The sequence below is a fragment of the Neopelma chrysocephalum genome, unplaced genomic scaffold (assembly GCF_003984885.1).
Source record: "Neopelma chrysocephalum unplaced genomic scaffold, ASM398488v2 Primary Assembly neopelma1_77, whole genome shotgun sequence".
Classification (NCBI taxonomy): Eukaryota; Metazoa; Chordata; class Aves; order Passeriformes; family Pipridae; genus Neopelma; species Neopelma chrysocephalum.
Genome location: NW_020897738.1, coordinates 2,431,210 through 2,447,843, shown reverse-complemented (window position 1 = coordinate 2,447,843; position 16,634 = coordinate 2,431,210). Strand labels below are relative to the sequence as shown.

The 16,634-nt window shown below is 40.9% G+C and overlaps 1 protein-coding gene across 11 annotated transcripts in view; it reads right to left on the bottom strand.

The window, feature by feature from the left end:
* The window catches only part of ATXN2 (ataxin 2), a 55,056-nt gene that overhangs the window by 14,166 nt on the left and 24,256 nt on the right, over positions 1–16,634 (bottom strand). For 3 of the 11 annotated variants that reach the window (XM_027689640.1, XM_027689648.1, XM_027689641.1), the window contains exons 8-20: positions 15,775–15,972; positions 15,078–15,256; positions 13,305–13,514; positions 10,774–10,956; positions 9,083–9,271; positions 8,266–8,373; positions 7,277–7,347; positions 6,278–6,585; positions 5,890–5,953; positions 5,621–5,773; positions 4,674–4,740; positions 2,550–2,734; positions 1,838–1,970 (exon numbers count right to left, since the gene is read on the bottom strand). In XM_027689640.1, the coding sequence (XP_027545441.1) occupies positions 1,838–1,970; positions 2,550–2,734; positions 4,674–4,740; positions 5,621–5,773; positions 5,890–5,953; positions 6,278–6,585; positions 7,277–7,347; positions 8,266–8,373; positions 9,083–9,271; positions 10,774–10,956; positions 13,305–13,514; positions 15,078–15,256; positions 15,775–15,972 (2,048 nt within the window). The remainder of the gene's footprint in view (positions 1–1,837; positions 1,971–2,549; positions 2,735–4,673; positions 4,741–5,620; positions 5,774–5,889; positions 5,954–6,277; positions 6,586–7,276; positions 7,348–8,265; positions 8,374–9,082; positions 9,272–10,773; positions 10,957–13,304; positions 13,515–15,077; positions 15,257–15,774; positions 15,973–16,634) is intronic. The other 8 variants (XM_027689642.1, XM_027689643.1, XM_027689646.1 and 5 more) reach the window with 7 other exon arrangements.

The window sequence follows — 16,634 nt, the reverse complement described above, 5'->3', positions numbered from 1 at the left end:
CTACAGAGTTCATGATCCAGCTGGGTTCAACGGTTTCAGTAACAAAAATTTCAAGCACTCCATCATTTACTGGAAGGTGGGACAATGTTTAGAAGAGTCACCAAGTAGCTACTTGAAAGAGCACAGGAGGACAAGCCACTTCTGTTAAATTACGTGCTCTGGGGAAAGGAATATTTAATTACGTGGAAGGAAATACCAAAGAATTCTCAAGTTTGACCCAACTTAGTTGTTTGCACTGGTAGGTAGTCACATACCTACAACAGACAAGCTGCAAAACCAACACAAAATGAGATCTAACAGTTGTAAATTAGAATATCAGTGAAAAAACTCTTCAGACATCTGATCAAAGCCAGCCAAGGGAAGGGGCTTGTACTTCAGTGTTGTAGAACCCACTGATTACAGAAGATAAGGATGGTGCACAATTGCTAGGGAGTCACATGCAACCATTCTCAATCAAATCTCCGATTATCTCATGTTTGGTTTTATTTTAATTAGAATTTGAGAGGAGAGTTTTCACCAATAAAGGTCTGAAAGCCTTTGATCATTCACTTTATCGGAATTCTATTTAATCTAATGAAAAAGCAAACAGAAGACCTGTTTACATGGACACCTCAAGCACAAGAGTTGAAAAGATCAAAGTAATACAATTAGCAAGGACCTGTGAGAGAAAGATTAATCTCTACAAGTAACTTCCATTTCAGCTTCAGCACAAATGAGCTCAAATTCTTCCTCCAAGCGTCAAAAAACGGTTTCTCTCTGTTATTTTTGTTTCTTAACTCTCGTTACCATCCCACTGCAGAGATCTGACAGGACGTTCTCAGCTGGGTAAGACATTTTTTAAAGTCAGAATTCATTTCACACTAAACTCCAGATTCTTACTTTGTAAGTTTTCATGACACATCATGGACTTGTATTAAGGATCAGTGTAAAACTAAGCACCGAAAACATACAGAGATGTCTAAAGGTACAGAAAATCTTTTATTAGAATCTAAGTCAATATATATGTGACCCAATAAAACTTTTCCTCAGATGCTATAACAAGTATTGAAATGCCATGTTTTCAAGAGACCATCTGCTGTTTTGACATTTTATGACAATTCCCAAGCCTTTAGCAACCTTGACTCTACCTCTTTCAATAGCATGTTTTGCAGGGAGGTTTTTTTTTTCCTCCAAATTGGGCCTTGATTTATCATACATTTATAATGCTTTAGAAGTTCTTGCACATTTTACTTTGTCACAAGGTAACCCACATTTTCAGCACTTCACTGTAAGTGAAATATGCCCATCTGATAATGCTGGAGACTAACTGTCAAAGTCAGAGCAATACATGAGCTGTTCCATAGACTTAGTCTTGACTTACCAAAAAAGAAAGGTAAGCAACACATAGTTTATTTTGCTTAAACAGCAGAGTTCATACTGTTAATAATGCCAGTAGTATCATAAAGACAGCATTTCACTAGTTGCCAGAACTAAAGTCAAGTTTGAAACTGAGGTCATAGCCTTGCAATAAAACAAGTACTAATTATCATCAAGAAACAAACGAGGGATGATGGATCAAGAGCATCAAGAGAACTTGAACAAACTTCTTTCAGCAGATATTCTTTAGCAGCTCCCAGGTTGAAATCTCATCTTGGTCACTGGCCTCCTACCGAAATCAGCACACTTGAGTTTTCATTTGAGCCAGTTTGGCTCAGCTTTCAATGCCTTGCTCATCAGCTTATGAAACATAAACCACATCTACTGAATGATACCCATGATGTTTGAAGGCTGAGATTAAGTACATCCCTGCACAAGGTAAGGACTTAAAAAGTTACATATAACACAAAACGTTTCCTACCATACATAGCATGTGTCTGTTCATGCGCACCGTACTGTGTTGCAGAGGAAGATACTAAACCCGGCTGTGCGTGTGCTGGTGGGGCCATCATCCTGGCATTGCCCTGTATTACAGGGCTATAAACATGAGGATGCTGCAGGCAAAAGGATAAAAAGAAAGCAGACATTAATTGAGGAACCATCACAAAGAAACTCGTGTCATCTAAACAGCTGCGATGTTCGAAACGGCAAAAGCTCGGCCTTACTCGAGTGCAGAGAAGCTGTTGAGATTATCCAAATTTAAGGCCTAGAAACTGATAAAAATTGGCACATTGAATTTTTGCCACTCTAATAATGTAGCAAACTTAGGTATGACACAGTATATTTATCCAGATACATGTGTATATTTAAAAGCTTTTCAAGTAAGAGGAGTCCACCAACTAGGTTATTTTTAGAGCACTTAACTAGGAGACGTGCTGGCCATGACCTAAAGAAATTCTTCAAAGAGCTAGAAAGTTGCATCAATAATAAATGCCAACTTCTAAGTTGTCCTGAGAATTTGTTATGACCTTAAAATTTGTTCCAGGCTTTGAAGCACTCTACAAGACCCCCAAGTGTGCTCCAGAACCCAGAAACTGTTCAGAGTGACTTCTGACAGGACATAAAGGGGTATTTAGGTCTGAGCCACTTCATTATTTCTGGTTTTATGGATCAGGTGCATGAAAGACTCTTACCTGAGATTGGTAGTGTGGCACATGCTGCACAAGAGGCTGATTAGGAAACTGTTGGGGACTATATGCAACATATTGTGTTGAGTAAGCAGGTGGAGTAGCTACAATTGGAGGGCCTGCTGCCGAGGCAGGATGCATCATGGTGCTCTGGTGGTGTTGGTCTTGCCGCTGCTGGGGCATATTTGGTACTAAAAAGCAAAGAGTTCCTCACATTAGAAACAAAGGATGAAGCACGATCATCTTCCTGAAAGGTTTTACACTATAATGTCACTGTGACCACGTGGAATATCCTCACCCCTCATCTTTAACCATCTATTAGGGCTCTAGCAAAAAGGAACAGCATGAAAAAGAGTTTTTTATCACTGCCTTTGGGCCATATATCGGGCCACAAACCCAGCCCTGCTTTTATTGTGAAGGAAGGAGGCAAGAAAGGTGGACGGACAGAAAGACTCACAAGAATCAGTAATGGAAGAGAAAGGTTATATCAGAATACCTACATTAATAAATTTGATCCTGTCCCCTTCAAAAGGCTTAATTCACTCTCTACGGGAACTACTCAGCCACTGTTCCATAAACTGGAAATCTGAGTCTGTTACGTGTTTATGGCTGAGGAGAGCAGAATAAAGGTCTCCATGCAGACACACAATTTGAGGTATTCACATCTTTTGAGCTCTATGCTACCCCTCAGGACAGCAGAAAGCAACTTTTAGGTCACAGACAACACTGAAGGGGACAAGACAACCTATAAGAAGAGAAGCAGGAATAATTAAGAGGGAAGAAAAGATGAAAAAAGCATAGCGGTGTAGTGTGGGACTGCCTGAACCATCCTGGTAAGTGACCACCCAACCCACAGCAGTGAGGAGCTTGGAAAAAACTAATTTAGCCTAGAAAGCACTGGGCTTGAGAGCTCCAGGTGAGCTCCAGGAGAGCTCCAGCCTCCTGCAGTCAGGCTGCAACTACTAACTAAACTACCCCAAGCACCTGTAAACTCCACTGCAGTGGGCAATGTAGCCAGACCCCTTAGGGAGAGGAAAGGAGATGTCAGTAAATTCACTCACTGATGGTTGTATTTACTCTGCAAATCAACAATAGAAAGAAGTAAATACAGGAGGCAACTTGAACAGCATAAAGGCACTGAGCTGTAACCCAGGCAGCTCCCTCAGGGCTATGCTGCACACAGATGGATATGCAGAAAATATTGGAGCTTTAAAAAGGAATTCAGAATTGGAGCTGCCTCACACAGCAAATGAGTACTCAGCAATGTACTTCTGATTAAAACAGTGCTACCAATGAAAAGATTTCACAGTGAAGTTACTGTGTTTTAACACAGAAATACATTGCAGGGGTTTGTCTTCCCTACATTCATAAAGGCCACTTGTTTGCTTCTGAACAGCAGGACTGCTCTTGGAAACAATCTCCCCCTCCAGTGACTGGAGCTGCAACACTGGATCCCATGCTCAGGAAGCACTGGCTAACACTGCAAGAAGGAATGAACTATGCAGAGTTAGAGCCTTCCCTGCAACAGGACTAGAAAAACACTCTTCTGTTCCTTCTCTGCACTGCACAGGGAGCATCTCCCACATGTTCTGTCTCCATAGCCATGGGTGTCACTTGTTAAAAACCTGGTATTGTTGGTCCAGCTGTTCATTACCAGGGTAGAAGGAATGCAGAGGAAAAAACTGGAACCAGCAGTGAGTTTTTTCCAGAAGAGCAGCAGAGCACACTCTTCCTGAAGAAAGACTGACTTTGCTTGTTGACAAAACCCCTCTATTAAAGCACCATTCAGTGCTGTAAACCAGTACAGAAGTTCCCTTTAAACAAACCTATAATATTTATGAAATATAGGAGATGATCAGCTTACCCTAATGCTCCAAGTAACAGAGACGTTTTCCTGCTTGTCAAATCAGACTCCAAACCAAGCAACTCCCCATAACTCAAACTTAGCCTGTTTCGGCTGAATTAGTTTATCTAAAAATCCATTAGTATTTCCACTTATTCCCTTCATTAAAAATAGCATTTAAATTATCAATCAAAAACAAATTAACATGGATTAGAAAGCACACAAACAGCTCTAATTTCTCCATGCTGCATGCAGACTGAGAACCAAACAGGCAGTATTATTCTCACCTTTACCTGCTCTATATGTCTTGGCTTGGTTCACTGGCATGGGCGTCATGGGAATAGGATACAAAGGCTGAAACACAAGAAATTGAAATTATGATATTCCTTTAAAAAGCAAATGTGTGTTGGGGTGGGGGCCCCACTCAGCTTTGATGTGTTTTACTCTTGTTTTGTTACATGGTTTAGTGAACTCTGCCTAACCTGTGAGGTTTTCCTGGACCCCTGTCAGTACGTCTGCACGGACAAACAAAGGAGACCATATGGTTTGCAACAACCAGGCAAGTAACGCTACTACTGCAAGCAGTGGACTAAATCAAACAGCTTTGTAACAGCTTTTTTTAATAAAGCTGTGTCAGGGGAGGTTTAGGTTGGATCTTAGGAAAAGGTTCTTCCCCCAGAGGGTAGTTGGGCACTGAACAGGCTCCCCAGGGAATGGTCACGGCCCCAGGGCTGCCAGAGCTCAAAGAGCGTTTGGACAACACTCAGGGACAGGGTGGGATTGTTGGGCTGTCCTGGGCAGGAGTTGGACTGGATGATCCCTGTGGGTCCCTTCCAGCTTAGGATATTCTACGATAACAGAGCTAGATTTGAAATCCCAGTGCTCCCCACAACAACCAGAAACACTTGCTTAAAGCTTAAAGAGAGTGAGACTGTGCTTAGAGATTAACATCAAATTCTGCTGGAATTCAGAAGTGTTTGAGACTATTTGAACATCCTGACTGAGGGAGCACTGGGAAAAGTCAGTATTTACACAGCTAAAACTTAACAACAATCTCATTTATGTTTACAACAGTAATACAAGCTGTACCATTTCACTGTTTTAACTCAGAACTCCTCAGTTGGAACTAGATGATATTTCATGTCCCTCCCAGCCCAAACCATTCTATGATTCCTAAGTCTCCTCAACTTCCTGGCAATCTCTGTGAAGTGTGGAGGAGTTTGCAGCACTTTACCTGCACGCCTGGACTCACTGGAACCGGGTACATCATATTTGGTGCAAAACAAACAGGCTGAGTGTACACAGGGGTTGGCTGCTGATGACCCACCATGGAGGGGCTGGGCTGAGCTTGTGGACGAGGGGAGGTTGGTGTAGTAGAAGGTTTCGGCTACAAACAGAGTTGAGCAAAGCACAGGGCAAGATTAGTCTGAGTATCCTCCAAGGAAAAGCTCTGCTTATAAAGATCTACTCAAAGGCAGCATTAAACAGCATCAAACAACTTACTTGAGCAAAAGATCGAGGGTTGAACTCTTTAGCATTAGGATTAAGTGTTGATTTTCTAACTTGCCTAAACATGAAAAACAAAACATTAAGTTTGGTATTATTCTCTTATGAGTATATCTGCAATTAATAATGTAAGAAATACCTCATTTCCATCTGTGAGTCAGATTTCTGAGAACTCAAACACCACATGCAAAAAACACTCTTACTGACAGGACTCTTACTACACTTATTCATAAATTTTTCCTGTTGTTGATGCTAAAGCTCATGTGAGCCAGGAAAACATTTAAATAAGCTTTTAGACAACATATTACACATTCACACCAGCTTTTTCCACACAAGGCTAAATGCTAATAACATTGTGCTTATTCTAAAAGGCATAATTACTCACTCAGAAGTATCCTTCTTCTCCTCTTTATCCTCTTTATCTTGTTTACTTCCAGGCCCGGATGTCTGCACACCTTGGGAAGTCACCTCAGGTCCTCGTTTTTGCTCAGAGCTGTTACTTATGGAAGGAGAAATACTGGGACTATTGGGTTTGCTACTGCCACCATTGGAGTTGGTGTTACTGCCAGGTTCTATGATAGATTCTTTAGGGGTGGATTCTGTCTTTTCTTTAACTACATCTCTTGATTTTTCCCCCTCTCGGGTTTTGTTTAGCAGTTGATCCACTGCATCTGAAGAGGAACTTGACTGTAACTGAAAAAAACCCAAGGAATATATTCAGTAAATTGATATACAGAACTATGGAGAGACAATCTAATGCTGTCACATACACAGAGTAAAATACAGTCCCACAGGCCTCAATCATCTGGAAATGACCTTTTAAAACACACATTTCCATTTCTACTAGGAAAGAAATCCATGAACATGGACAATGTTTAAGCCTGCACTGAGCAAGAAGCTGTTCAGCCATTCAACTGACCCATATGTTGATTAGGGAGTGACAGGAAAGCTTGGGACAACCCTCTGGACTCATGTGTGCCGTGATTTAACAGTAACACTTGAAAAGTTAACCTGATTTAATAAACCATTATGGCCAGGAAATAAGTAATATGAATTCATCTTCAATTTTCCTCAGCAAAACTCTTCATTTAATTTTGCAACAGCTCCTCCATATGGAGTGTGTGATAATTATTTGTACCTAATGATCAAACAGGTTTCAAGTCCTATTTTCAGTGTACAGTCAATATTCACATTTATGGGCATTAGGCAATTGTACTAGCAAGAGTCAGCATTGATTTTCCAATATCTGGCATGAATTCTTACAGATATTTTCATAAATTAAGCACAAGTATAGAGACATGTTAACATATGTAGCGTATTCAATTCATTAAAATAATCTGGATGCACATGAGAATTGTGACACAATTAACACAGAGAAACTTACCCTAAAGTCATTCTTAAATTTCTTTAAATCATCAATCTGTTTTCTATGCTCTGAAACAATTGGAGAGACACCTGCCAAATATAAGACCAACATTGTCCAGGCATTTCTAATACAAGAAATATAAATATACATATATACATATATATATATAACCCCTACACATTACTAAGTTTGCAGAAAGGTAATGTTTGCATATGTAGAAATGAAAAACAGTGATATAAGTGCATTTGTAATTTGGTACAATTCCATGAGCAGAGAGAAACACTCTGTGAAACCACAGCATTACATAACTGACTTATCTTTAGTTCTAATGCACCACACCAAGGCAGAAGCCCTGAGGTGCAGGGACTGCAGAACTCACTGAACACAAAGCAAAATGCAACAAAACCCCCCAAAACACACACTGCCAGTGTTTCAAAACACAGCAAGTAAAGGAGAAACACTGCTCAAGGTGAGCTTTGTGGCTGGACTCCATCCTAAAGGTCTTTCCAACCTGAATCAATCCATGATTCCAAGTTCAAGAATGTGAAAAGATTTTTTTGAGAACAGCGAACAAGCAGTGTTGCATTAAAAAACAAATTTAAGGCATAATAGGAAAATGCACAGTCAGAAAAACTGTGCTGACCATGATGCTCACAATTCTTGTGAGCACAGCTCCGAGCAGAAACACATATTTGGTCCAAAGGCAGCTAAAAACCAGCTCTGTGAGCTGGGAAAAGAGAGAAGGAAAAGAAAAAAAAAGAAAAAACCGAGGGAAATCACACCATCCACACGAGCATGTCTACACTTTGTGCTGATGGAATGAGTCACAAACAACATTTAAAACTGTAGTCCTGCCACTTGACAACTGCACGACCAAATTTTTGCTGTAGAACACCAGATTGTTTCCAAGTCTTCCTAAAAATGCCAACTCAAGCAGCCAGTACAGCAGGCTTAGTGTGCAGAATTCCTACAGCACTCAAGTACAACCAAAAGCTTTGGATACAAACCTTTGCTTTCAGGTTTAGGAAAACTAGGAGAAGTCTCACTTGGCTTTATATTCTCCTTGTTTCCAGTTGCAGAATTTTGCCTCTGGTCCTGAAGCCTGGTATCTTTAGCTGGAAAAGAAACGGCCCAAGTTATTCTCTTTTACACAACTCAAAATGACCAAAGAGAGATGGCAAGATAAAAACAGGAGAGAGATTAAGCTTGATTTTAGCTTAAAAACCAAAAATCTTTGAAGTTACATGTTTTCTGTTACCTAGTTGGTGCCTGGAGGATCATCCTTTCCCCTTCCCCACCCTACTGTCTTTAAGCCAGATTTTAAAGTCCCAATTAAACTCATCCCTCTCATCATAGACCAAACCCTGACTAGGCTGAACAAACTATAAACGAAGAGTAAATTATTTTCAAGTCCAAGCTCTTCAGACAGAATTCGACAAACATTTGAGAGTTCTTACACATTTGACTGTGCCCTTGAATGTTGGTTTTTTCCCCTTATTTTTGCTATGTTCAAAATACTCTCTGAAACCAGTGGCCTACGATTCTTTAAATTAGAAAAGAGTCAAGAACTCAGTTTGAAAAAAGAAATTCTCAATTAAGTCAGACACCTGTAAGCCCATCCTCCTTAAAGGGCACAAGAAATTAAGCACAGACTCAACAAAAAGCCTCTCTCCAAGCTTAGTTTCAAGTTGTCACCATGACAAAAGGGGAACTCACAGTAAAATTAAATGCATTCCAAGAATTTCCATTATTTAGAAAGGAGTTTTGCTCTTTCAAAGCAAATTCCTTGTCAGGGATTGGGGAAAGGGAGAATTTGCAACCTACCTTCGTTGGAAGGGGTGACTGCTCTGTTGGATGCAGGGCTGGCAGGTGTAGGAGAGGCAGCTGGAACAGGCATGGCAACAGATTCAGTGGGAATAGTACCAGGCTGAGGAGAAGGCAGAGCTGGTCCCATGGGAGTGCTGCTCTGCCTTGGAGACCTAGGCCTGTGTGTTTTAGGGGATAATCTCGGAACTAGAAACAAACAGGAAAAAACAGTTATAGGATGAGCTTCCTCAGCTGCTCAACAGTTTCTAAAATGGCTAAAAACATGCTTTAAAATACTTTTTAGAGTAACTGAAAACCTGTTTACCTTTCAGGTACATCTCCTAGTTCTTTACAACGCAGCATTTCACATAAGTGGGGTGATTTCTCTGCAGATTGGCCCCTAATACACATCACTGCCCTCTCAGTCCCACCATGAAGCTGCAAAATGCTCCCCAGCCCCCCCAGAAGTACAACTACAAGAGCTCACATTAACACAGTTTCAGGCAGAACACAAAAGGTGGGCAGGTCTCCACACAACCAGATGTAAAACATTTTTTTAAAAGGGCTGAAAAAACCCCTCCATTTTCCGGCGTCCTCTTTTGGAGGTTTGCCAGCTGGAAAAAAAACAACACAGCCTATTGAAAAAAAAGGAATAGTTGATGTATATTTTTGCCCCTGTGTTAAAGCAGCAAGGAAAGTTGTGTATTCTTTAAATAAGAAATTTAAACAAGTTGTTTAAACCTCCTGCTTCCTGCTCATCCCACTGTGGCAAGTTAGTGCTTTATGTCACATATTAACCCTCAGCGAGTGAGGAAAAGGAGAGGTAAGTGGTTTAACAGTCCTACTTGCATGTTAATAATATATAAAGTGGGGTGTGGGGAGCAAAGATGAATCAGAAATGATGAATCAGAACACAAGAGTTTAAATCTTTTCCACAAGGCAACAGGTCTATGTGGGTCTAATTCATACCTTCCTTCTGAAAAATGCATTCCCACTACACTCCTCTAGAATTCTGCACTGCTAAGAAGTACCCAAAAAGGATCTAAAAAGGACCAAACTGTCTCTCACCTGCCCAAGGAAACACCCAGCTGCTCACAACCCAACATGCCCTCAACCTAAAAGCTCTGGACTAGGGCCTGTGTCACAAGACTGAGCTTGAAAAGTCAAATATTCAAAAAAAACCCATTAACTGATTCAAAAAAAAGGAGACACTGACTACACCTGCTCCTACAATAGACAAGAACAACATCACCACTTAAAAATCCATGTAATTTCTAAAAGAAAAATATATCCAACTTAACTTGAGCATCATTTTAACACCAACCTTCCTCTATGCAAACACCTCCTTCAAAAACCACAGCCCAGCCACACTGCCACTGACCAAACTCAGTGATGCCATGGAATGTATCTAACTTCTCCTGCCTCCTCCAGTAACTCTCCTCAGAACTAATCCTTTCAACAACTAATTCCCACATTCTTCCTCCCTTTCTCTTCACACACCACCTGGCCCTGCAATTAGGACAATCCTGCACTTGAAGGACCAACTCACCAACTCTCTTACTGGGAACATCCTTCTCCCACTTTCATCTAAGTTAGCCCAGGATTTGGTTATTCAGAGCCTGAATTGTCTGGAAAGGCAGGATTCTGCTGAGTATTCCCACTCTAAGGTCCCCCTGCAAGCCATCTGCAATAAGCCAAGCTTTACCTACCCCCACTGACAACTGATGACCACGTCCCACCTGAAGGGCTGCCTCGTGCCACTGCAGCAGTAGATGCTTCCCCAGGTGCATTATGAGATACAAATTCTAAGCCACTTGAAATTGTACCCCTACCAGTAGAGACTCTGTGACCTCGAGGGTGCCGTTGAGCCTTAGGAGACATCCGTGGAGGCCCTGGGGAAAAAAAACAACCCACACAGTAAGTGAAGCCCAGCACTAGGAGTATCCAAACATACTATCTGCTTTTAAAACTGGATTTCATCTCATAACTCTCAAAAACATACAATGTGGTTTTCAAACTTGGATTTCATCTCATAACTCTCAGTAATTCAGTAATAAAGTCAAGCAATTTATACTGACATCGACTAGAACCAGGGATCCACCAGACTAAAAAGGCCGAGCCATTGGTCCAGCCACGCTGCCAACACTCATCACCCTGCTAGGCCAGCTCTAAATGGATATTTAGAAGCTTTATCAGCCTTGAAACAGGTGTGCGAGTCCTGGATTTCAAATATTTGAATCCAAGTATCCAGCAGTGCTTAGTGCAAGATAAGCCATAAGGGTTGGTGGCCCAGCTCGCCCCGGACGAGCGCAATTCCAATGAAAAATTTCCAATGCTTCTGTCAGGTGGGCAGTGATCCCAACCATTCACAGTCCCCACGGGCTGACCGATGCTCTGGGGGAATTTGAGCAGGGCATTCTGCACCGAGGCTCAGTGGCCTGCAGCCACTGCCACAATTCATTCACGAGTCAGCAAAACTGCAACTGAACAAGTGATTGTTGTCCCAAGGTTCAAGTCATGCATGTTTAACACCAGGAGCCAAAGCCATACGAGAGTACAGGAATTCTGAACGGCTTCTGCAGCTGCCACACAATAGTTAAGCTCAAGTCTAAGCAGCAATACAGTTTTTACATCCTAACAAACGTTTTCTTTACCAGATCAGACTCAAATGTTGATACTTGAAAAGGAAAAACTTTGTGAACAAAACATGATCTGGCTGATTTATTTTTTTTTCATTTTTAATGTAGGTGAATAATAGGGAAAAGTTCAGATAATGGCTTTTTGGTTTCAGATAAGGTTCTACAATATGAAGCACCTCTCTGGTTACATCAGTCTTTAAATGTCAGCCTCTATTTTACCCATGAATCTCAAGTACACTTCAATCCAAATTATATACAGGTGAGGATTTTAAAGAATACACATTTCCCAGAAATAACCTCCTGGCAGCAGGAATTAAACATTGCAGTAAGCAGCAGTTCAGTGCAGGCCTGACAAATCAACCACAGGGGTAAGAAAATAATTGAGTTTGCAGGTGGATTCTCAGTATCTGACTACATAAAAAGCCATAACAAATGGACAATAGGAGGCCAGACACGTGACCATCATCCACTTTTTGGTCATGGACCACCCTGAGCATTTATCAGGCTGCAGAACAGTGTTACTGCTTCAGTCAGTGGGATGATTGTTCTCTCACAGAACCAGTTTGCATTTTCCAGGCTTGCTAAACAATGCTGTGCAGGGTTTATTTAACTGCACTTAAATAAAAATTGTAAAACGTGATCATTATTGTACCTTGACAGGACAAATTATTTAGTTCAGATAATTCTGCACACAGTTACCACAGACTCACAGGTCAGCCCTTCTCTGTGTATTATTGACTGCTAAGGAGCTGATTTATTGTTCTGATCAGTGTAAACAGATCTAAAAATTCCCTACAAATTCACCTTTGAAGCAGCTTATCCTATCCCATTCCACACTGTACTTCTCTGAATCCAGCATTTTTCTTATCATTATTACTGTTGGCTGTTTTACATGCTTCATTATTATTACATGTTCATTATTACTGTTGGTAAGTCAATGATTTTAGTTAAATTTGAAACTGCTTTTTGTGGAACAACTGTATTAAAATTGATATTTTATATAAATTTACAGTCAGAAAATAAGAATAAAAGTAGTCCTAAATTTATTCCTAAATTTTAAATTTCTAAATTTTAAATTTCTAAATGTGAATTCCTACATGGAAATTTCCAAATGTAAATTTCTAAATGTAAATTTCCAAATGGAAACGTCTAAATATAAATTTCTAAATATATCCTAAATTTTAGTCCTAGAAATGCTCTCTAAAGTTATCAGGTCCTGCATGTTGCTGTAGGTTAAATTAAGACACTGAGCAGCGTTTCCAAAGCTGAGTTTAATTTCATACCAACTTGGGAAATTTCACAGCTTTCTTTTCTTTTTTTTTTTGTTTTTGTAAAGCTCTTCAAATTAACACAAACGAAACAAACAAAAAAAAACCAAAAAAGGTTAATAGAAACAAGTCTGATCAACTAAAGTTAAAACACAAATTATAGGTTAAGTAATGAAGAGGAAACAACAACAACAAAAAAAAATAAAACCAAAACAAAAATTAAAAAAACCACAAATTTTGTCAATTAAAACTCACGGAGGAGTTATAAACGAAGACAAACGAGAAAAAAAAAATAAAAAAAAAACACCCCATGAACAAATTGTGGTATTGTACCTTCTGAAGACATGCGTTTAGGCATAGTAGAGACAGGAGCTGGAGAACCATGAGCAGAGGGGTGAGACGGGGGCCTGGAGGGCCGCGAGGGGGGCCTGGAGGGCGGCCGTGTAGGGGTGGCTGCCCGAGGTGGAAGAGAGTTGGGACCTGACTGGTAGCGAGAAGGTGGGCGAGAGGAAGGAGATGGGCAAGGCGATGGCCAGGGAACACCTGACAGAACAAATGATATGAAGGAAAGTATAAAAACTAAAGAAAAAAAATTATGGGGGGTTGGGGTCTCGGGAGGGGGGGGAGGGAAGGGGAGTTGGGAGGGGGGGGGTTAGGGGGTTGGAGGGGGGAAGGGGGAGGGGGGGGAAAAGGTCAACAGAAAAAAAAAAAAGTAAAAATATGACAAAATGATTTTGCACGTTTAACCCTTTGGGGATTGAGTTTGGCAAGAGGCTCTGCGGGGTTGTTTCCACCACTTCGGGTCAAATTTGGGGTCGGAACGGCACGAGCTCCCCAAAGGGTTAATTAGGATCTACAAATACTACTAAGGAATAGACAGTAAAGTTTGATCTGTTAGCCTGGCATATCAATGCTCTACAGCACCCAGCACTCACCAAGGTCCTTAACAGCTACCAGAGGGTCTCAAACAGCTGGTCACAAACAGCATAACTACACAAAGTGCTACTTGCAAACCAAATGATGAGCAATATCCAGCTAGGAACTGTATCTTTACAAAAATCAGCGGTGTTCAGTGTCTGAATCCTGACATTTATGCCTTTATCAGTTATCTCAAGTATTAATGGAGGATTTTAATCTAGGGATTCATGGTTTCATATACAGGGTTCATGGTTTCCAAAACAGAATTAATTGAATTTACAAGCCATTCTGAATATTTTAGGTATATGATGTTAATTCAGCAGAGTAATAGGATGACAGAAACCACAAATACTACGGAAAAATTTCAAGGTTAGCATTGTTTGGGCAAGGCTCAGTTGTCCATCCCTTATACAGCTGACTCTGTCTTTAAAAAGGAAGTCTCACTTACCTTTGGATGTTTCTCAGACTTCCTCTCCAGATAGATCACTTGAGTATTATACATTTTTCATTTATTCACAGCAATTTCACAGAACAGCATTTTTAACTTCTAAAAATAATGCCTCAAGGACAGGCTACTGCTGAAAGCCACCTCAAAAATGGTGTTTGGTTTATGGACTCCTGCTACGCAGTGCCCAGTGATGTCTGGTTAGTTACTACCCATGTGTGCAGCAGAAAATACTCAAATACCCATTTGGAGGGAAGGCTTTGGATTCCTTTTCCTAACACTTCTCTTGTTTCCCATCCCACACCATCATAAAGTCAGCAAGTTGCTTTATTCTTTTCCATGGGAAACAAAACTGATCCATGCACCAGACAGGAAGGGAAGCTTCCTCCTGCTACCCCCCTTTCACTGGGTGTCAGCACTGCTGCTCCTCCACACAGAGCTCTGCAGTGGAACACAGAAAGCAATTTTTACTCTTTAAAACCACACTCCGCACCATCATCTAAGACAGAGGTGTCTGAGAAGGAAAACAAATGACATTTCTGCTCTGCAAAGTACAGTGCAGCTAAATGCAGTTCCACTGTAAGTTAAACCCAAGTCCAACTCACCACCTCTGTGTTAAATGATGGATGCTACCCTAGCTTGTGGAATACACATCCTAAACCCACTCCATGTGCAGTTGCAACATAATCAGGCAATTCTCTGCAATGTTATAATGTACATTCATTTAGACTTCAGATACTTGCCTCCGTTAACTACTCTTTGATCTGCTCCAGAGTTTGGGCTGAATTCTGAAGTGTGGGATCCAGACCTTGAGATTGGTGGGCCTGAGCCAGACTGGCCCATCCTTGGTGAGTTTTGTCTTCCACTTCCCCAGGACAGGACATCTCTGTTCCTCTGTCCAGGCGGAATGTATTTATTTTCTCTGAAACACAGCAAACTTCTATCAGTCTTAAGACAGAACTGAGAGGCACCAAAAATACCTGATGGAGTGCTCTGTTGGTATTTTTTAATCTTTCTCAGATCAAGCTAAAGGAAAATATTAAATACTATCAGATGTTGACCTAACAGTCACCTCATGAATTGGCTTTTGATAGTGACCACACAGTCCACTTTATGAGCCCCCAGACACTGAAGGATTCAGTTGTAATGCCTGAAATTCTCCATGACATACCCCAAACCACTGCCCTTTCCTGTAATCTGGTACGAATTCACCATGGTGACAGATCAGAATGGGGAAGTCTGTTCCCTACAGAGATAATGCAGGGCCAGGCAGAGGTGTACAAGTCAGCCTGGGTGCCAAAACCAGCACAGGATTGTTTACACAACGTTCCCAACCTGATCAGCCCTGCTGGAAAAGCTCGGTTTCAATGAGCAAACTGCTACAGTCCCAAAACACCGCCATAATTTAAATAAAAATACTATTCATAGTGTATCAAGTACCTAGTGTTCACACCATGTCCTTCTCTTTCATTAGCATTTCTCTGAACAGCAGTATATTTTTCTTCTTCTGTCCTTTCATCATTTTCCAAGGCAACCCGAGCTTTGTATTGGGCACTTGATTCAATTTCCTCTGCTAATTGAGTTGCTCTGGCTTCCCGTTTTAAAAACTCTTCTGAATTATCTCTTTCTAATGGCACCCTAAAAGACAATGGAAAGGAAAAGAATCTCTGAAATGCATTCAAAAGCACAAAGGAGCTACAAAAATTACACAGTGTTAGTTCTAAACAAGTCAAGAGTGAAAAAAACCTTGCTTTTAAGCCAGCAGACTTGCTGTCTTTTTTAGCGTGACAATATTCCTGGACTGGTTTGATATTCAGTGCAAATTCAGTGTCTTTTACCTGCCCAGAGAGCTGAGGTCAGAGAGCAGAATTTTTCCACATGACTTGCAAAAGCCCCAGTCCCTAAAGCTGTGCAAAGGCTCCAACTTTTAACATGGTTGAGAACATCAGGAATAAAAAGCATCAGTCTGTTGTCTGGATAGGAAGTTACTCCAAGAGCCCAAATCTGAATTTTTTTTAGCTATTTACACATTGCCAGCAGACACAATCCTACTGAAATTAGAGAGTTACATCCTTAATCCTTTGGCAATTCCAGCCATAGAATTTTCAGCTCTTCCTGTTATGAATAACTGCAGAAAAGATGAGTGCAACAGTTCAAAGCACAGGACCAGAAGTCCATGACTTCTCATGTCCCAGGACCTCAAACCCACTCATTCCATGTATCCCTCTATAGCAGGTAATGGTATATTGCAGAAGCATCCCTTGGGAAAGGCACTGAGTCAAAATTCAATACATGAGCAC